This window comes from Callorhinchus milii, unplaced genomic scaffold (genome assembly GCF_018977255.1).
Source record: "Callorhinchus milii isolate IMCB2004 unplaced genomic scaffold, IMCB_Cmil_1.0 Scaffold17, whole genome shotgun sequence".
Classification (NCBI taxonomy): domain Eukaryota; kingdom Metazoa; phylum Chordata; class Chondrichthyes; order Chimaeriformes; family Callorhinchidae; genus Callorhinchus; species Callorhinchus milii.
The window spans coordinates 13641619-13659178 of record NW_024704758.1 but is presented as its reverse complement, the minus strand read 5'-3'; the positions used below and the strand labels follow the sequence as shown (position 1 = coordinate 13659178).

General features: G+C 38.2%; 1 protein-coding gene across 1 annotated transcript in view; it reads left to right on the top strand.

The window, feature by feature from the left end:
- The window catches only part of shank2b (SH3 and multiple ankyrin repeat domains 2b), a 177051-nt gene that overhangs the window by 30692 nt on the left and 128799 nt on the right, over positions 1-17560 (top strand). Inside the window, 6 exon segments of the mRNA XM_007887749.2 lie at positions 4925-5153; positions 5560-5763; positions 6685-6756; positions 7998-8106; positions 12641-12792; positions 13529-13696. Of these exon segments, the coding sequence (XP_007885940.2) occupies positions 4950-5153; positions 5560-5763; positions 6685-6756; positions 7998-8106; positions 12641-12792; positions 13529-13696 (909 nt within the window). The 5' untranslated portion in view covers positions 4925-4949.

Genomic DNA, 17560 nt, shown 5'->3' with positions numbered 1-17560 from the left:
ACATAAAACAAAACTGGGATTCCAAAATGATGTATGCAAAGCCGCTGCAGCTACTGAGGAATGAGAGCAATAATATAGCAAACAGAGTGTTAAATGTGAAATTAGCTATTAGGGCTATGAAAATTGCGATAATCATGCCAGAATTGGGGAATGATTCTATTACAGAAAGGATTGACACAGACCAAATGAGTGTCTTAGACCTCGCTGCTGCTCTGTTCAGAGGCAAAATTGGGACACAACACGAGGGTGCAGATGGCAACTGATGGTGGAGCCCCAGACCTCAAACATCTGATGCTATGTGGAAAGGGATTAGTTGATTGTTTGGCCTGGAATGTTTGAAAGATATTGGCGCTGTAGACTTTGGAGGAAAGAAGGCTTTGCAGTTGTGGTAGGTATGGGTCAATGAGTTCTTGCACAAATTGAGGACATATAATGAGATTGCTATGAGGTCATGACAGTGGGATACCAGGCAACATCCAAATAGATGTGTGTACAAATGCTGATTATGTACTGTCTGCCTTTTGAAGAGTATAGAGAATGCAGTGAAAGGTGTTTTTGATATACCTGAGGAACTCATATTGTGCCATACTCTACATTTAAGCATACAGGAAGATCTAATCAGATTAGACAGATAGCATTGATAGCATTACTACATTTATATTGGAAGCAGAAATCCTACTGAATAATCCTTCTTAAGTTGGCCTTAGCACCTGGGCTCCAATATGATCCTCTCTGAATTGTGTTGAGATCACCTTAATCAGGTGGATTCAGCAGAACTTCTGTTTAATTCTGATTCTTATGGCACTTTTCATATTGTGATTTGGCTTTAAAATTGCAGTGTAAATTGGATTGATTGTCAATGGCTCAATGCAAGGTTTTGCAGCCATTCGAAAGCTTTAAAAAATGCAAATGGGTTTAACCTCTAATTCAATTTGATTGACAAAATCTGATCTGTTAATAGAAGTAGATGTCAAAAGATTGCACAGAGAAATAGCGCTGCATATTGATCTCAATACTGGTCAAAAGGTTAAATTAAAATTGGCCCCTTTTCCTCTCGTTGTTAGATTTATTTTTTAACTCTACTTTCTAAGGTTTAGAAATGCTTATATATTGTTGAAACACTTTGGAATTTATGTTGCTGTTGTCTGCAATCTCCTCGGGTCCTGTTGTATTCTTGTCCCTTTATAAATACTAGTTATCCTTGAGGGTCTTTTGAATGTCTTGACTTTTTGGTTCCTTCATTCTTAAAAAAATATTTCTGTTTGGTCTTTAGGTGACTTTGGTGTGGTTCAGGTTTTGCTTTGCTCTCATGAATCTAGCATTTCTCTGAAATAGTCTCAAATAATTTTGTCTAGTTCTATTTTTCTAGTTGTATACTTTTCAGCCAATCCTACCTAGAGCTTTTCTAGCTAAAATTCACTACCCTTAAATAATTTACTCCTGTGTAATTAGGATAATGTTTCAGTGAGTCAACGAGAAACAAACCAGAGTCACAGCAGTATTTGGCAAGCACTGTTATGAGATGATTGACATTTTTAGATTGGTATCCTGGTATTAAAAAAAATACTGACTTTCCTGTTTATTTAATGCTCACAAGATGTTTGAAAATCAGCATATGAGTAATGTCAGACAAACAGTTGTCTTATGACAACCTGATAAGATGGGTCTTAATGGATGCATTGTATATGTAGTACCACATCACTACACTTCACAGTAAAATCGTTTGAAGCGCTTTGAGACTTCAACATATTAAAGCACTATATCAAATGCTATATTCATTTGCCTCAAGCAATTTATTTCCTATCCTGTCAAACCTACAATGGGAATGTCTAGTGGAAACTAGTGAATTCCCTTTAGAAGCACACCAGTTTGTGTTTGTCGGTGTGATTACAAGTCTTAGGTATATATGCTCCAAACAATTGGAACGTCAATTTTCGTCAGCATTGTTTAACACCAATCATTCATTTCTGCTTGTGAGCTTAGCTGTGTAAATATTATTTATTTCCTTCCACATTTAAATTTTACAAATATTGAAGTGTAGGTGTGCCAATTCATACCTATAGTCACCACTGCAAATATCTATAGAAATCTGAGAGTACTTCTTTTCACATATACACTGGAGTAGCAGTTATTAAATCTTAACAGTGTAAGATTTTTTTTCTAGTTTCTCTCTTTGTAGATTTTTTTATGTTCATACTTTTGGAAATAAGATCTTGTGAACAATATTTAATCCATTTATCAATATGCTTCTCCGAGGAAGGTGAAAGCTATTACTTTGGCAGTCAGCCTATAAATCAGATAATGGTGAATTACAAATACACAACTATCTTAGTTAGTTAAATCACAATATTGTTTTATATTGACTTGTTTGCTGAGGTTTTTTAAAACAAATAGTGATTGATTTTGCTTCAAGCACAAATATTTGTGCACAATTGTATGCATCTGCACTGTTAAAATCGTGTTCATAGAGCATTTTGGACAAATGCAAAGAAAAGCTTCCGCTGAAATAAAAGATTTTTGTATGTTTCCATTGAAATGAAAGGCAAATTGTCTTTCTATGAGAGCTTGTACTTCAAATGTAGGGACAGTGATCTTACAAAAAATATTCACAGATGTTACCTTGCATAATTATAACATATGGAAATAGAGTGTCATCTTCGAGATTAACTTTAGATTTGAACAGACAAACAGATGATTTCCATCTGATGAACAGCTGTTTTGGTAGGAAATTAAACCAAACATCAATTGTTATAAAGTACCATCATGTCCTTTTAAAACATGTTTTCTAGCACATATCTGAAGCATTGTAAGTTACATCATGTTCAAATCCATAACAGCACTAAATGGAAGAGTCAACATTTCATAAAACCTTAAGAGACCAGCATACAATATTGTATCATTACTGGTAAATTGCTAGTAGGATAATCATATCCGGGTCTTATGTTTGTATCATATACCCTGGAGCCGTTTGTGTACTTGTAAGTCATGTCTATATTATGGTGAGCGGGATGTTTCCAAGTATTCCTTGCCACGTGGGAAGAAGGAAGTTGAACGGAAACCTGGATTTTTGGCTGAATTGACACAAGTGTGAGACATTCACTTGGTGTGAGTTTGGGAATTAAGACCATCAGTTCAACTAATTATTTAAGTGATGGATCTGATCACTCACAGTGACCAGTCTTCTGGAATGTACAGAATTGTTTTGATTTTATGATCACAAAACCTTTTTTAAAAAAAACCTTGGGCGTATTTGCTTATGAAATAGAATTGCTAATACATAAGTGGATATGCAAACGGACCATAAGGAAGTTAGATCAACATTCTATAACTACTGGTAAGCCTACACGTGGAGTATTGTGTTCACCTTTAATTCACTGCAGTTACGAAGGGCCAGAGGTACTCGAAATGATGCTAAAGAAAGCTCTTGGAAACCATAGTGACCATAAGAAGCTGCTACCTTTTCCAGCGCAAGAAGCTGCTATCTGGTTGCAATGTTGGCAACTTTAATATTCCACAAAACCTGTATCGGCCCATGGATGAAATATTCCCATCTTGGTACATTATTGCTCACCGGTGGGAAAAGTTGCTCATTTCTGATGAGGGTGTAGAATGGAAGTTGCTGAAGGATTGCTCGTCAGTATTATCTTACGCAGTTCACTGTGCACTTTGTAGCCTCCTCTAAAGACACTAAACCATACATTCTCTGAAATATTCTCACATTTAGCTAACTTTACCCTCAAATACTTCATTTAACTCTGCTATCTTCTTACCGTCAAGTTAGTCTTGGATGTACGTTCTCCATCTCATGAACTATCTCATATACCTCTCTAAGATCTCTGGTTATATGTTCCTTTTTACTCCGGTCTTATCCAATGGTTCCTCATTAGCTGATCCCTCAAACACAGGGAAAGATTCATTTGGGTCCTGCAAACTCCCTTGATGGCCCTGTTGTGTCATAACAAAAAGAACAGTGGAGTGCACCAGTTGTCTGACAAGAGCTCTGAACAGTTTTGACATAACTTCCAGAGTTTTGAGCACAACTACAATGGCAATGTGGTCCAGTATCTTGATCGTCCTTTGCGAATTATTGCCTGACACATGATGGATAATAATACACTTGCTTATCACAAAAAAGGGGACTAATTTGTATTTATAATTCTGCAGCAAAAGACTTAACACTGAATTGCAAATCATAAATAATGACGAGGCCAAGTCATCGTTTGCATTCAAAGACCAAATTCTAAAAGCAGAAATGTATAACGAGGAGTACATTTAGTTTACGGTACTTTTCTATTACTGGCTGTCAAACTATACTTAGAGATCTAATGCCAGGAGGAGAATTAATAATTAATACTGTGCAGCAGTACTTAACCAGTACTGCATTAGGTCGAAAGTTATCTGTGCCTATTAGGAACCCAAAAGATATTGATTTGTGATTAGTCAATTGAGGTGATCCCAAGGTAGATGTCAACTGAACACTTGTCAGTGTTTCCACTTACGGAAAATGTCAGTCTCGGTGGGGGGTGGGGGCAGTGCAGTGCTTTAAATTCCTTCTTTCAACAGGTTAGAGATTTTATAAAACACTTAATTTACGAGTCATAAAGAATGGAAGTATTTTAAAGTGAAAGTACTTGTCCACAACACTGCTGGATGGGCTACAGAGCGCTTCACTCTACACCTAACAGTTTATATACTTTATCTACGAGTGCCTGGCCCTTTCTCACTCGTGGGGTGTTTCAGTAGTGTGTTACTCTTTTCCATGATGAATTCAACCCTCCTTTTCACCCAAAAATAAACAAGTGTTTCCCATACCTGACCATTCTCCTTTCATATTTTCTATTTTATGCAATATAGCATTTCTGTATACGTTTTTTTGTGATAAGAAGATTATATCATTGTTCATTTTGTTTTATTCCCTTGGTAGCTCGGCAGTATAAGATAAGCACAGCATGCCTCGAAGTCCAACGTCAAGTGAAGATGAAATGGCACAAAGCATTTCTGATTATTCTGTTGAATCTGAATCTGACAGCTCAAAGGAAGAAACAATCTATGACACTATCAAAGCAACAGCAGAGACGCCCTGTGCCAAGATGGATGACATACAGAACAATACATTGGTCATCAGGATCATCATTCCTGACTTGCAGCAAACGGTAGGAATAAGCTCAATAAGAATTTGCGATTCAACCTACTCATCACCGAAAGAATGTTCGTAAATTGCAAACGTCGGAATGGTGAGATTAATGTGCCATTGAGTTTTTCTATTGATGAGAATCAATTATATGTTTTAATTCCCCTTCCTGGTGCATTAATAGGAATGTGTATATTCTCATTTCACTTGCAAGTCAGTATACCTGGATAACCTTTATCACGAGTGACTAAAAATGTCATATTTATATTATACCATGTGAAACCTATTGATAAAAACATTGTTATACATTTAGTCAACTCCTGTGGTCCAAAGCTAAGTAACGATTTCCCCACAAAGTACGAAAACGCTGAATTAATTGCAATCGCATCACAGGCTGGCTATGAATTTTATTTTGTAATCTTTGACAGAAATGCATGAGATTTAATCCTGATGCTACCGTGTGGGTGGCCAAGCAACGTGTCCTGTGTACTCTGAATCAGAGTTTGAAAGACGTGCTGAATTATGGCCTGTTCCAACCAGCAAGCAATGGAAGAGATGGAAAGTTCCTGGATGAGGAAAGACTGCTCAAAGAATACCCTCAGCCAATAAACAAGGGCGTTGCCTCGCTAGAGGTAACGACATTATCTGCCACATGATTGTAGGAGGGCCGTTGTATTTTCGTTCATCGACAGATTTATTTAGTCACTCGATACATTAAAAAAATTACATGTGGATTGTGGGACACTGCTGTGTGCAATTGGCTGCCGTGTTTCGCCCACAAAACATCCAGTCAATTCACTTTGCAGTACATTCTGTGAAGTGCTTCGAGATGTCTTGAAGACGTGATAAGGCGCTGTACCAAATGCAAGGATTACTATTACTATTTTTGCCATGGGGCCAACCCACTAATGGGTACAACTTTGAATGACTAAATTAAGCAACACTGCGAGATAACATTGGCAATATGATGAAGAATGGGGGGGGCGGTGGGGGGGAGGAAACAACTTGAAATAAACGTAATCTCATACTCATTAATTAGTCCACCTCCCTGTGCCCTTGAATTTGAGCAGGAGGTCTCTTCAATGTTTCTAATGCACTACAAGTGCTGTCCAGCTGAGATGACCAACAGAGCAGAGATCGAAACTACAATATTTTGGGATATATTGTCTCAATGCTGCATCAGGCAATACCTTTTACCCACTGGGGGTACCAAGGGAGTTCTGTCAGCAGTTCACTAATCAAATTTGAACAAATCTATACATGGTGTATGGATAAACTGTAATAGTATCCTTTTAACCACTAAACGCAGTCATTTGCACTTGATTGTTTTGAGCTCAATAATTAAGTTCTTTTTTCATTTTGCTCGAACGATTTTAAATTGCTTACAGCAATACGGAGATGATTTTAACTGAAGAGATCTAAGAATTTCAATCCTGCTGTGTAGTAAAAGGACAGTCTATTCAGCCATCAATAACTCAGGTCAAATCCTTTGTAAATGTTTGTGAAAAGCAAAACGTTCAATCGGGAAACATACTTTTTGAATCCATTTTCAGTTTTCTTACAAGAAAAGAGTCTACAGGCAAGGCAACATTGATGAAAAGCAACTTGCAAAGGTGCATACAAAGGTAAGCGCATTTTGATAATTAACATTACATGGTGAAAGTAAATACAGTACCGTTATAAATCCAGTAGGGTGTTCAGAAACATCAGGAACTATCTGTTGTTAAACTATTTGTTTTGTTTTCTATTTATTGCTTATGAGCAAAGTATCTACAGTTTACTTAAAAAGAAAACACAACTGGATTATTTATTATGATCGTAATAAAGTCCAAATTTCTGCAATAAATATAACATCCCCGGCAATTGTATAATTCATATTCATATGACCATCACTCATATACAGATTTAAACAAATTGGAATGTATAAGGTGTTCAATCTGGTTCACACCTTCTAATATTATCTGAAAGATTAAACTGTTGCCAGATGTGCATGCCAAGACTAGTGGTATTTGATGCAAGAGGGCAGGTGGAAACCCAAGTATATTGTCAGGCATTTTTCACCACCAAATTTAAAAAATATATATATTTATTGCTTTGTGTTTAAATGCATACTATTCCAAGCCCTGGTTTGTTTCCAAATGACCTTTAACATTGCTTTACAATTTTTTTTACATAACTGTGTTGAATCAATAACAATCACTTGGAACAAAATGAAAACAGATGCAAATTGGTGATAACTTTGGGTTTTAATATGTGTTAAAATGCAGGGTGTACTGGCCTAAACATATCATCTCCTGGCCTGTGCCTCCCAAGAACGGTATAGTTGAGATCAGGAACTCTTTTGTTTTAATGCCCATAAATAATATCCCATTACTCTGCGGGAGACATGTATTGGTTCTGCAAAACATGGTACTGTAAAACTGCTCATATAAATAAGAAACCTTAATATATCCATTAAAGTACTTTAACTAGATTCGTTGAGTTAAATGGTGGCCTGTAAAATCTCAAAAGGAACTAATCAAACATTTGCTTCGGGTATTACTTTCTTATTGCTCTGCTGAAATGTGATTAAGTGGAGTTCAGCAGGTTACCAGTAAGCATCTTGTGAAGGTCCCTTTGACTAAGCACAGCAAACAAAAATGCCTGAAGCAAAGAAAACCTTTCCTTTCCCTTATAATGAAGAAATGTTATCAAGGGGTACGGTACTAGGAAATATCCTCCAATCTATTTAATTGCTTCTTATTTTGAAGACTGTAATTGTAATAATAAACCTTATTTGGTTTGGATTTAAATGTTGCTGAGACCGACTGACACAAAGGGGCGACGCCCAAGGCAAACTTACACCAATATATTTTCCTTATTACAGGCCAACCTTAGGAAATTTTTGGATTACATTCAGCATCGTTCAATTGAGAAAATCACTAAACTATTGGATAGAGGACTGGACCCTAATTATTATGACGCAGAGAATGGAGGTATGTCGATACGCATGAATGCCTCAGCTTCCTTTTTTAATGCCACATCTGAGATTGTACAGAATTATTAAAATGATTAATCAAGTGAGTGCAGTCAGCCGGTGCTTATTAACTTCAGATAACGGACAGCACGGGAACAATGCAATACTATGCACTTGAAATAAACCTTTTTTTAAAAAAGATCATACGCACCACAGTCTATTAGAAGTGGCTTTGTTGTGACACGATCCAATGTCTAGCGCTAAGTGTTTCTAACACACACAAGTGTGCGTAGCAGGATGTCAGCTTGTCTGTAACGTCTTGATATAAGCAGCGAATGCAGGTTAGGCTATTCCCAAGAGAAAGGAAGGAAAATCGGTGAATGAGTTACACCACCCTGTGGCCAGTTTAAGAGCAGCCTTGCTTGCCACCTGGATCAGTTTGCTTTTCATCTCCGTAGCAAGCGAATACTTACCAGCAAAAAAAATGTGTGCATTAGTTTCAAATAGCATTCGGTTTGAAAGTTAAAACTTTCAGTCGATTTTAATGCACGACGTTTTTCTGTGGGTTATGTGCTTTGTACTCGAGTTTTCTCTATGTACATATTTGCTTATGAGATGAGAGCTGTTCTGCTAATCGCAGTGTCTTTTTACAAGACAGATTGTGTCTGTTTTTTTTAAAAAAAATATTCCAATGAAGTAAAACTAATATTTGGAGCAGTTTTTAGTTTTTTTTAAAAAAAAATGTCATTTCCTCCCACAACTTTAGTAACACTATTTGATTTCTCTCTCCCTCATGGTTTCTGCTTATACCAGTTATACTCAAGTCTTTAGTGAGAGCACATTTTTCATGTGTCATCTCCAATTGTCTTTGCTTCTCTCTGTGGCAAAACAGCTGCCTGCCCTTTGCAAAGTAGGTGAAAGAGCAAAACTTATTATTCCCCCTGTATTTGATGGCAACAGGTAGAATGATAAGTGTGGCTTACTGCCACATCCTACTGTTGTTTGCACAGTATCTCATTGGAGCACCAATGCACTGTGCCATCTACCTTAAAAGTGCATTTCTTGAAGAGAAACAATTTCCGTGCAATTCTGATTCTGTTGAGGGTTCAAAAAGATGCTACGGTTTATATAAACTCTTCTTCCAACTGATGCCCCTCACGCTTTGCCAACTGTGCCTTCTGCCAGAGGAACAAGTATTTGAAGAAAGATTGGCCCTGCTTTTGCAGAGTTTCATCGCATAAGTTAGTTTGAGCGTCTAAAGAATTTGCTGGTTGACTTCTGACATTTTGGTTTCTTGTCCAAGGGGAGCATTCTTAATGTGTGAGCTCAGCCAGCGAGTGCTGGCAAACAGACCTATTGTGTGTCTGGCCCATACTGTTTGCTGTGGCAATATTTGATGCCAACTGTGCGTTTGAGTGCCAAAAAAAGCAAACTGCATCAAATTCTATTCCCCAGTGCTCACAAACAAGCGATCAACCCAAAACATTTACTTTAAAGGAAAATGAAAGCATCTGAGACAAATGATTTTCCTATTTATTGGGCTTTAAATCTTGCAATGCTCAAAACTTCTTATCGAGTTTAATAATTATGTTACACACAAAAAGTGTATTATTTTTATAACGATAAGGGCATAGTCTTAAAATTAGAACCAAGCCACTTAAGAGTGAAATTAGGAAGCATTTTTTTCTCTCAAAGGGTGGTAGAAATCTGGAATTCTCTCCCCCAAAAGGCCATGGATACTGGATCCATCCACACCTTCAAGAATGAGGTTGATAGGGTTTTGGTAGGTCAGGGGAATAAGGGATACGGGGAGAAAGAGGGAAATTGGAATTGAAAGGGTCAGTTGAGGTACAGATCAGCCACAATCTAATTGAATGGCGGAACAGACTCGAAGGGCTGAATGGCCTCCTCCTGTTCCTACGATCAATAACACTACAGATTTTCTCACCTTCTGTTTGAAATTCCAATCTCTTGTATTATTGAAGCACAGAATTTGCTTTCTCTCCCCCCCCCCCCACCCCCCGCCTCTTCTACTTACAATAGAATCCAAGTTAAGTTACAGTATTTTCAATGTTATTTGGCAGAAGATGAGACAGCAATAAAACCCGAGCTACATTATAACTACAGTCAATAGGATTCTGAACACACTTTGGGGCATCGCTGTCTATTTTATACACTGGACTGGGAACTTTTGCCATTCAAAGCAATTTTTTAATATCTCTTAAGGGGAAAAAGTTTCACGGATCCAACGACTCAGAAAAGTGCTGACTTAGTGTATCACCTTCAACAAAGTTTTCACAGTACAACATATCGTTACAAATCCCACCTCAAGACCTTCCTTTTTGATCATGTTTACAGTCACCTCACCCCTCTTTCCCCCCCCGGCTCACTGTCAAGCGCTTCAGGATGCTACCCCACGTGAAGGGAGCTATATAAATGCAAGATGTTGTTGTTATGTTGTTAAGTTCCTCAGAAAAATAATGTTATCAGAGCCAGTGTGATAAGTTTTAAAATGGCAGTGAATAATCAGGAAAGAGGAAAAGAATCTAGGACAATATACTATATTTAGAGAGGAATGATCAGAGGAACAATAACTACAGCTTTCTCACGTAAAATATTACAAGTACGAAAAGTTAATTCTTCAGGCCTTTCATTTTGCTGCTTTGCTCCATTCGGGTCTCAACAAACCAGTTCTTCTCCTCTGGAGCAGAGAGGTAGGTTTCTAGCACCAGCTTTGCTACAAGGTGACATTTTAACGCATCTGGCATAAACGCTATTTTACCTGTAATCAAACAAACAATACAAATGGGGCATTGTGGTAAGGACGAGTAAATATATTCACCTCCAGCAAATAACGTGTAGGTCAGGTGGAGTGTTAGAAGTCCAGTTGAAGAATAGATGACAGCCAGTGATAAGTAATGAAAGAGACTATTTCTGGTCTAGCACCTGTAAATTGAAGTTGTCAAGATGATATGAGCACTGACTACAGCTATCCTTTCTGTATTAAAAACCTGGCTGCGCTCATGCTAGTGTCATCTGTGTCTGGGGTTGTCAAGATAGTAGGACAATACTAAAACTTATTAATAAGCCTCTGGTGAAGATTCCTCAAACACAGTCTATGCAATTTAACCCGGAGATGATTGTATTATGAGGATTTATTCAAATTAAGTTACAACAGAGGCTCCTTAGCCACCAGCTAACATTAGCTCCATGAAGCTAATGTTCAAATGGCATTATAAGCACAACATTATACTGTAGTTTTAATGTCTCCTCCAGCCATACAGTAACAAGAAAATGGAGACGGCCAAATTGCAACTAATCTCGAGAGGCAAGTGCCAGCAATTCTATATTTTATTTATTTTACAAGTGACGCATGGGTTTCAGGCAGGTTTCTTGCTAATAACTGCCCCCATTGGCAGATGTACTGCCTACTCCTGTTTTATTTTAGTTTAGTCAGAGAAGAAAAAAAGAATGCTCATGTGAAATTTCTCCAATGAGCAATGACCACATGACAGTAAGAAAGTGTACTATTTCTATAGTACGTTCCAAATATCAGTTGCTGTCTTGTGTAAGTTATAATTCCAAGCATTCTTATTGAGCGGAAACAAATGAATGGCTTGACTTGTTTTCTCTTTGGGGGCATCAGTGCATTCCCCGCATTGCATGATACGTTGCTTTCGCATTGATTTTCCCAAATCAGTGACAAGAACTAAAAAAAATGAAAGTTCACCCAATTTTGAGTTTAGGTAAATATATGCAGTCCATCTAAGTTTAGACGACACACACTGGCTGATCCTAGTAAATGCAACTTCCAGCTTTTTGCGCATTTCGTTTGACTAAAGAAATGGAAAATAAACCCTCACCTGATCAACGGTTCTCCTGAACCCCTAAAAGTGCCCTGTTCCATCTTTTTCTCCGTTTGTTGCTTTAAAAAAACCTCTCCTTTGAAGGGCTACTGCACGGACCCTGCACCTTGTAAATTATAATAATATTAATAATCTTTACACTTCTTATACCGCCTTTCACATCAGGAGGATGTCTCAAAGCGCTTCTCAAGATACACTGTCAAGTGGAGTGACTGTGTGTTTTGTGGATGAACGTGGCAGTCAGTTTGCAATATCCCACAAACTGCCATGAAGTGAATGACGCCAGATGTTAAATTATTTTAAAGACTCGGAGCTTGCCTTTAATTAAGTTTTCTCTGCCTATAGTTACTGCCAGTACAAGTTAATAAATAGAACAACACAATACATGTCAAGTCTGTCTATTTTTAGCAACGTATAATGTTATAACGTTGTCTGGTTGCCTGGAATGTCCTTTGAATATGTTTTTTGTTACTTCATTTCAATTTCCTAGTCTGTAACCTCATCTTTAACCAGATTGCTAATTATTTATTATCTTATTCGGTCCTTACAAATAAACATCGGCGCTTAATTAAGCAGCCATCTGTTTTCGTGGCTGGTTGTTGAAAGCCCTCGGTGTGACACCACCTTTATGCAGGTTTCAGTGCCTTGCAGACGTGATCATTAATTATGGTAATTTCTTCTTTGTAGAAACTCCGCTGACATTAGCCGCTCAGCTGGACAGCTCAGTGGAGGTCATCAAAGCTCTCAGAAATGGGGGCGCACATTTGGACTTCAGAGCCAAGGACGGCGTAACAGCTGTACACAAAGCAGCGAGGGCGAGGAATCAAACTGCACTCATGGTATGGTTCAATACTTTCCCCCTGTGGGTGTGCTCACTGGAACAAAATGTGAAAATATAGTGAGACGCACATCAATTCCTGTCAAATCTACTGAACAAAGACATTTTGTTACGCAACTGGGTCCGTTAAACCGGAGTTTTATTTTTTGTCGTTGCTGTCCGAGGAAAGACAAATTCAATCTGAAACTCATTAAAAGGAAACACAAAAAAGTGATCGGGATATAATAGATAGAACTAATTAATAGAGAGAAAGAGAGAGAGAAGTGATGATTTGATGATGGTGTTCAGATAACATTATAAACCACGAGAATAGGCTTCAGCCTGCTTCGCGTCCCCCGCCTCACCATTAGCCCCTTTGCCCCCACCCTCTGGAATTCCATCCCACAGTCCCTCCGCCTCGCCCCCTCCCTTACCTCCTTCAAGACCTGTCTCAAGACTCTCCTCTTCGACTGGGTCACCCTCCTACCCCTACCCTCGCTGCCCTCCACCCCTCCTGATCCCAACCCCCTACTCGGTGCCAAATCCCTGACTGTCCAGTGCCTTGGAACGCCCTCCCGATGTGAAAGACGCTATATGATACAAATGTGAGTTGTTGTAAATAAAGCCAGAATGAGAATGAAAATAAAATCTGGGCCTGGAATGGTGGGACGAACCATTTTTTAAATATTAAATTGCAAACCAAGCAGTTGACGCACTTGTATATGGAAATGTATCCGGTGTGTTTTACTGTATTTTAGACTTTCCTGGAACTGGGAGCTTCTGCAGATTATAAAGACTGTCGAGGCCTGACTGCACTTTATCACACTGCGATGGTAGGAGGAGACCCTTATTGCTGTGAACTGCTGCTCCATGAACACGCCTCAATTGGTTGCAAGGATGAGAATGGATGGCAGGAAATCCACCAGGTACACAACAAAATCATTCTCAGACCCCCCCAAGGAATCAGCTCCAGATATTTCAGTTCACACTTTGAGATTGCTTGCTTTTGGTGTACGGAAATCAACAGGTGGCTTAACGTTTTGTTTATCCAACACAATTTATCTCAAATATGGTTTTACAGTTATAAGACCTCTGCATTGTTTGCGATAAAGCTTATAACAATGATAAATCACGAGCAATAAAGTAATCATCATTAAATCTAGTACATTGACATAGGATAATACATAATTCTTTAATTACATTCGGCTTCAACATCAGCTGGAAACATCACTGCATGCATATTCCACCTACATATTGCATAGACATTTCACTTGATATCATTAAGCCATTATTTTTACTTTTATTACAATGTCATCATGCAACTATTTTTGAATAACTTTAGCTTTTTTTAAATTCAGAAGGAATAAATGGGACCGGGGTTGGGGGGGTTGGGGATATCAAAGCTTGTTTCAGAAGGTCAGTATAATGGCAGGTTGGACACATATATTATTAAAGTATTCTAAATAAAAGAAAAATAATTATCTCTAAAAGTCCAGCATTAGTCTACAGGCAATGCTGGAGAGAGCAATGAGGCTGATGACCAGTGTTGGAGTTTTCAAGAATTCACTTACTATTAATGCAATTATCTGTGCAAACACCTAGAAGTACCTGAATGCCTAGTGTCTTGTAGGAATTACCTAATTGTTGTAGGTGTAAATACATCTGAGTGCAATGTGTGCTGCTGTGTTTTGCTCACGAAATACACAGTCACTCCACTTTACCATCTAATCTGTGAAGCGCTTTGTGACGTCTCAATGACGTCACAAATACCATTATTATTAAACAAAAACAGAGAGAGCTGGGAAAACTTCAGCAGGTCAGGCAGCATCTATGGAGAAAGGAGGGTGAGTCAATGTTTTGAGTCCATGATCCTTCGTCAGAACGCTGATATTGACGAAACATTGACTCACTTTCCTTTCTCCATAGATGCTGCCTGATCTGCTGAGTTTTCCCAGTTCTCTCTGATTTCCAGCATCTGCAGTATTTTGTGTTTTGGCCATTATTATTATTAACTACAGTTCTAATCAAAATGTAGAATATAGGGAATAAGTTGTGGGGTGCTTTTTCTAGACTCTGTATCTGCTATTCTCACTGCATACCAGTTAGGATGTTTTTTTTGTGAGATACCTGCCAAGACACTCTTCTGAATGGTGAATTTGGTAGCAATCTTAGGGAGTTTGCTTTCACTCACTAAAGCCAAAGATTTGGTATTAGCAAAGCTCTTGATAGTTCATACCCGGGCTGTATTATTCACTCTTGTCACTCTACCTTCTCTTAATGACTGGTGAAATTCAATATTGAACTGCAAATTGAGTAACTGCAATCATCTATGTGACTTCCTGTTGAACAAAAATGCATTGCAAGAGTAATGGAAAGAGAATTAGGTCAGGCCCTCACAGTGCAGTTCTATTGCTGCTTCTAAAACTAGGACAGAAAGATAAATGTTTGAGAGTCTGTAAAATAAGGAAGTCCCTGCCTTTTAGTGCCATTCCATTGATTCTAGAAAATAAGAATTAAAATTTTTACTAATTTTCAGCAACACGTAAAGCTGATTGACGACTTAAGCTCCTGCACGGGTAAAGCAGCTATTTACGCTTGAAGCTTAAAATTAGTGACGGATCCGAAATGTGCATCAACTTCTGCCGCATTTATGTCCTCATTTATGTATTCTTGCTACTCACTAACAATGGAAGGGATAATAATAATAATAACCCTTGCATTTGATATAGCGCCTCATCACATCTTCGAGAACGTCTTAAAGCGCTTCACCAAATAAACTGTACAAGTGAATTGACTGTATATTTTGTGGGCGAAACATAACACAAGACCACGACTTCCTTTCGTTCAGTAGTCAAGATTTCCAAATTATTGCTTGTTCCTTTGCCACAGCTTCTAGGTATGTTTCCTAAAAAAACCATTGTGTGACAGTCTCAAATAATGCTTCCAGTGGATATAACATCACAGCTCAAGTCTGCCATCAAATTTACCATCAATTAGCATTGACTTAACAGTATTTTTCAGAGTAGTGACAGGGATAGACTCTGGGGAAACAATAATGTCACACTATTGTGATGTGATTTCTTATTCTGAGGCTGTTTCAGTAAAAGCGGAACTCTGCTGTTCTTAATTCAACAGATTGCTGCGTTGTGAGGTGTGAGAATAAGACAGTCTGCAGCCATGTGATTGTTTGTTAGTTGATTGGTTTAAATGGAGTTCAACAGGCCGAACAATCAGTCGTTTATTTTTTCTGTAATCCACCAATAATTCGACACAGTATAATTTATCTGTGACTGCACTAATTTTGTGCGGAAGTGGGTTTGTGCAGAACTGTATATGAGTACTTGTTGGTATGTGTGAGATATAACCCTGTCTGCAGCTACAGAATATCAGCAAGGCCAGGCCAGAGAGGAAAGGGAACAGATTATTACACAGAGCGTGAAGCTTTACTACTGAGACCATCTCGAGGAGATCATCTCAGGAGCAATTGGACTGACTCACTTCATTGCTGAATAAATGGACCCATGCAAATCAATAACTGTATTCCTGATCAACATTGGTGGTGCACTTGTGTCACACATCATATAGACATTTGTTAGGTCAGGGTGTTATGGGTAAGGGCGGATAATCGGACTTGAGGTACAGATCATGATTTTATAGAATGGCGGAACAGGCTCGAGGGGCTGACTGACCTACTCCAGCTGCTATTATTCAGCAATATCAGTATTTTATATCTAATGTGTTTGCTGTTTATATCCAATGTTCTCCTATGATTGCTACACGCAGGGTGAACAATACCTTTTTCCAGTGGCTCAGTTGATAGGTTCACTCTGGCACTGTCCAGGGCAAAACTGAGACAAACCTAGAAAAGGAAGATCCCAAGTTCGATCCATGTTTTAGTTGATCTCGGCTGGACAGCAGAGTTGCTCGATAATTGGTTTCAATGCACCTTGGGCTGGGGAGACAGAGTCAGCTAATGTGTCTGTTTCTGGACACATTTGAGACGTCTCAAAGACATGATTAGGTGCTATATCAAATGCAAGGATTATTAGTATTAACGCTATGTGACATCAAATTCAAAGATTGTTATTTTTAATTAAATTGATGCAAGAAAGCATCAAAATAACTTTCACACCACCTTGTGACCATCTTTTAAAGGGATTTAGAATCGGGTGTAATTGTTGTCCAAATTACTAAATCGTATTTGCTGAGCTTGCATTTGTTTATGTATTCAATCTGTTGAAGTAGAAGTCGTGGTAATATTGGCTCCGTTTTGTATTTTGCCCTGTATTTATTGATTAGTGCTTTGATTTATTACCTGAGACAACAATACAGTTTCTCCGCCACTGTCCATTACACTGTTAAATCTGCAAGTACGAAGTGGAGAAACAAGAGGAATTCGGATTTTATCCCAGACACTTGTTATTCATTTTTGTTCTTTGTTTTGTATTAAACTTACTCCATCCCCCTGTGACATGGCTAAACCTGATACATTTTTGTTTCTGATTTCCATGCACTCCTTCGTCATTTATATTGTTACGTAATTGTAAAATTAGCACAAATTCATGATCGCTATCATTGAAACCGTTGATTAATTTGGACTAAAATATCTGATACAGTATAATAGAGAGAATTAGTATTGAATTCAAGCCCTAAAAACAATGCAGATGTGTAGTATTCTTGAAGAGTTGCAAGGGGTTTTGTCGCATTCGTACGGAAATGCGACTGCTGTAGATGTCCGGTTGCCATTTTTAAGACCGAAAAGAAGCTGGTGCCTTCACCATCAGTACTAT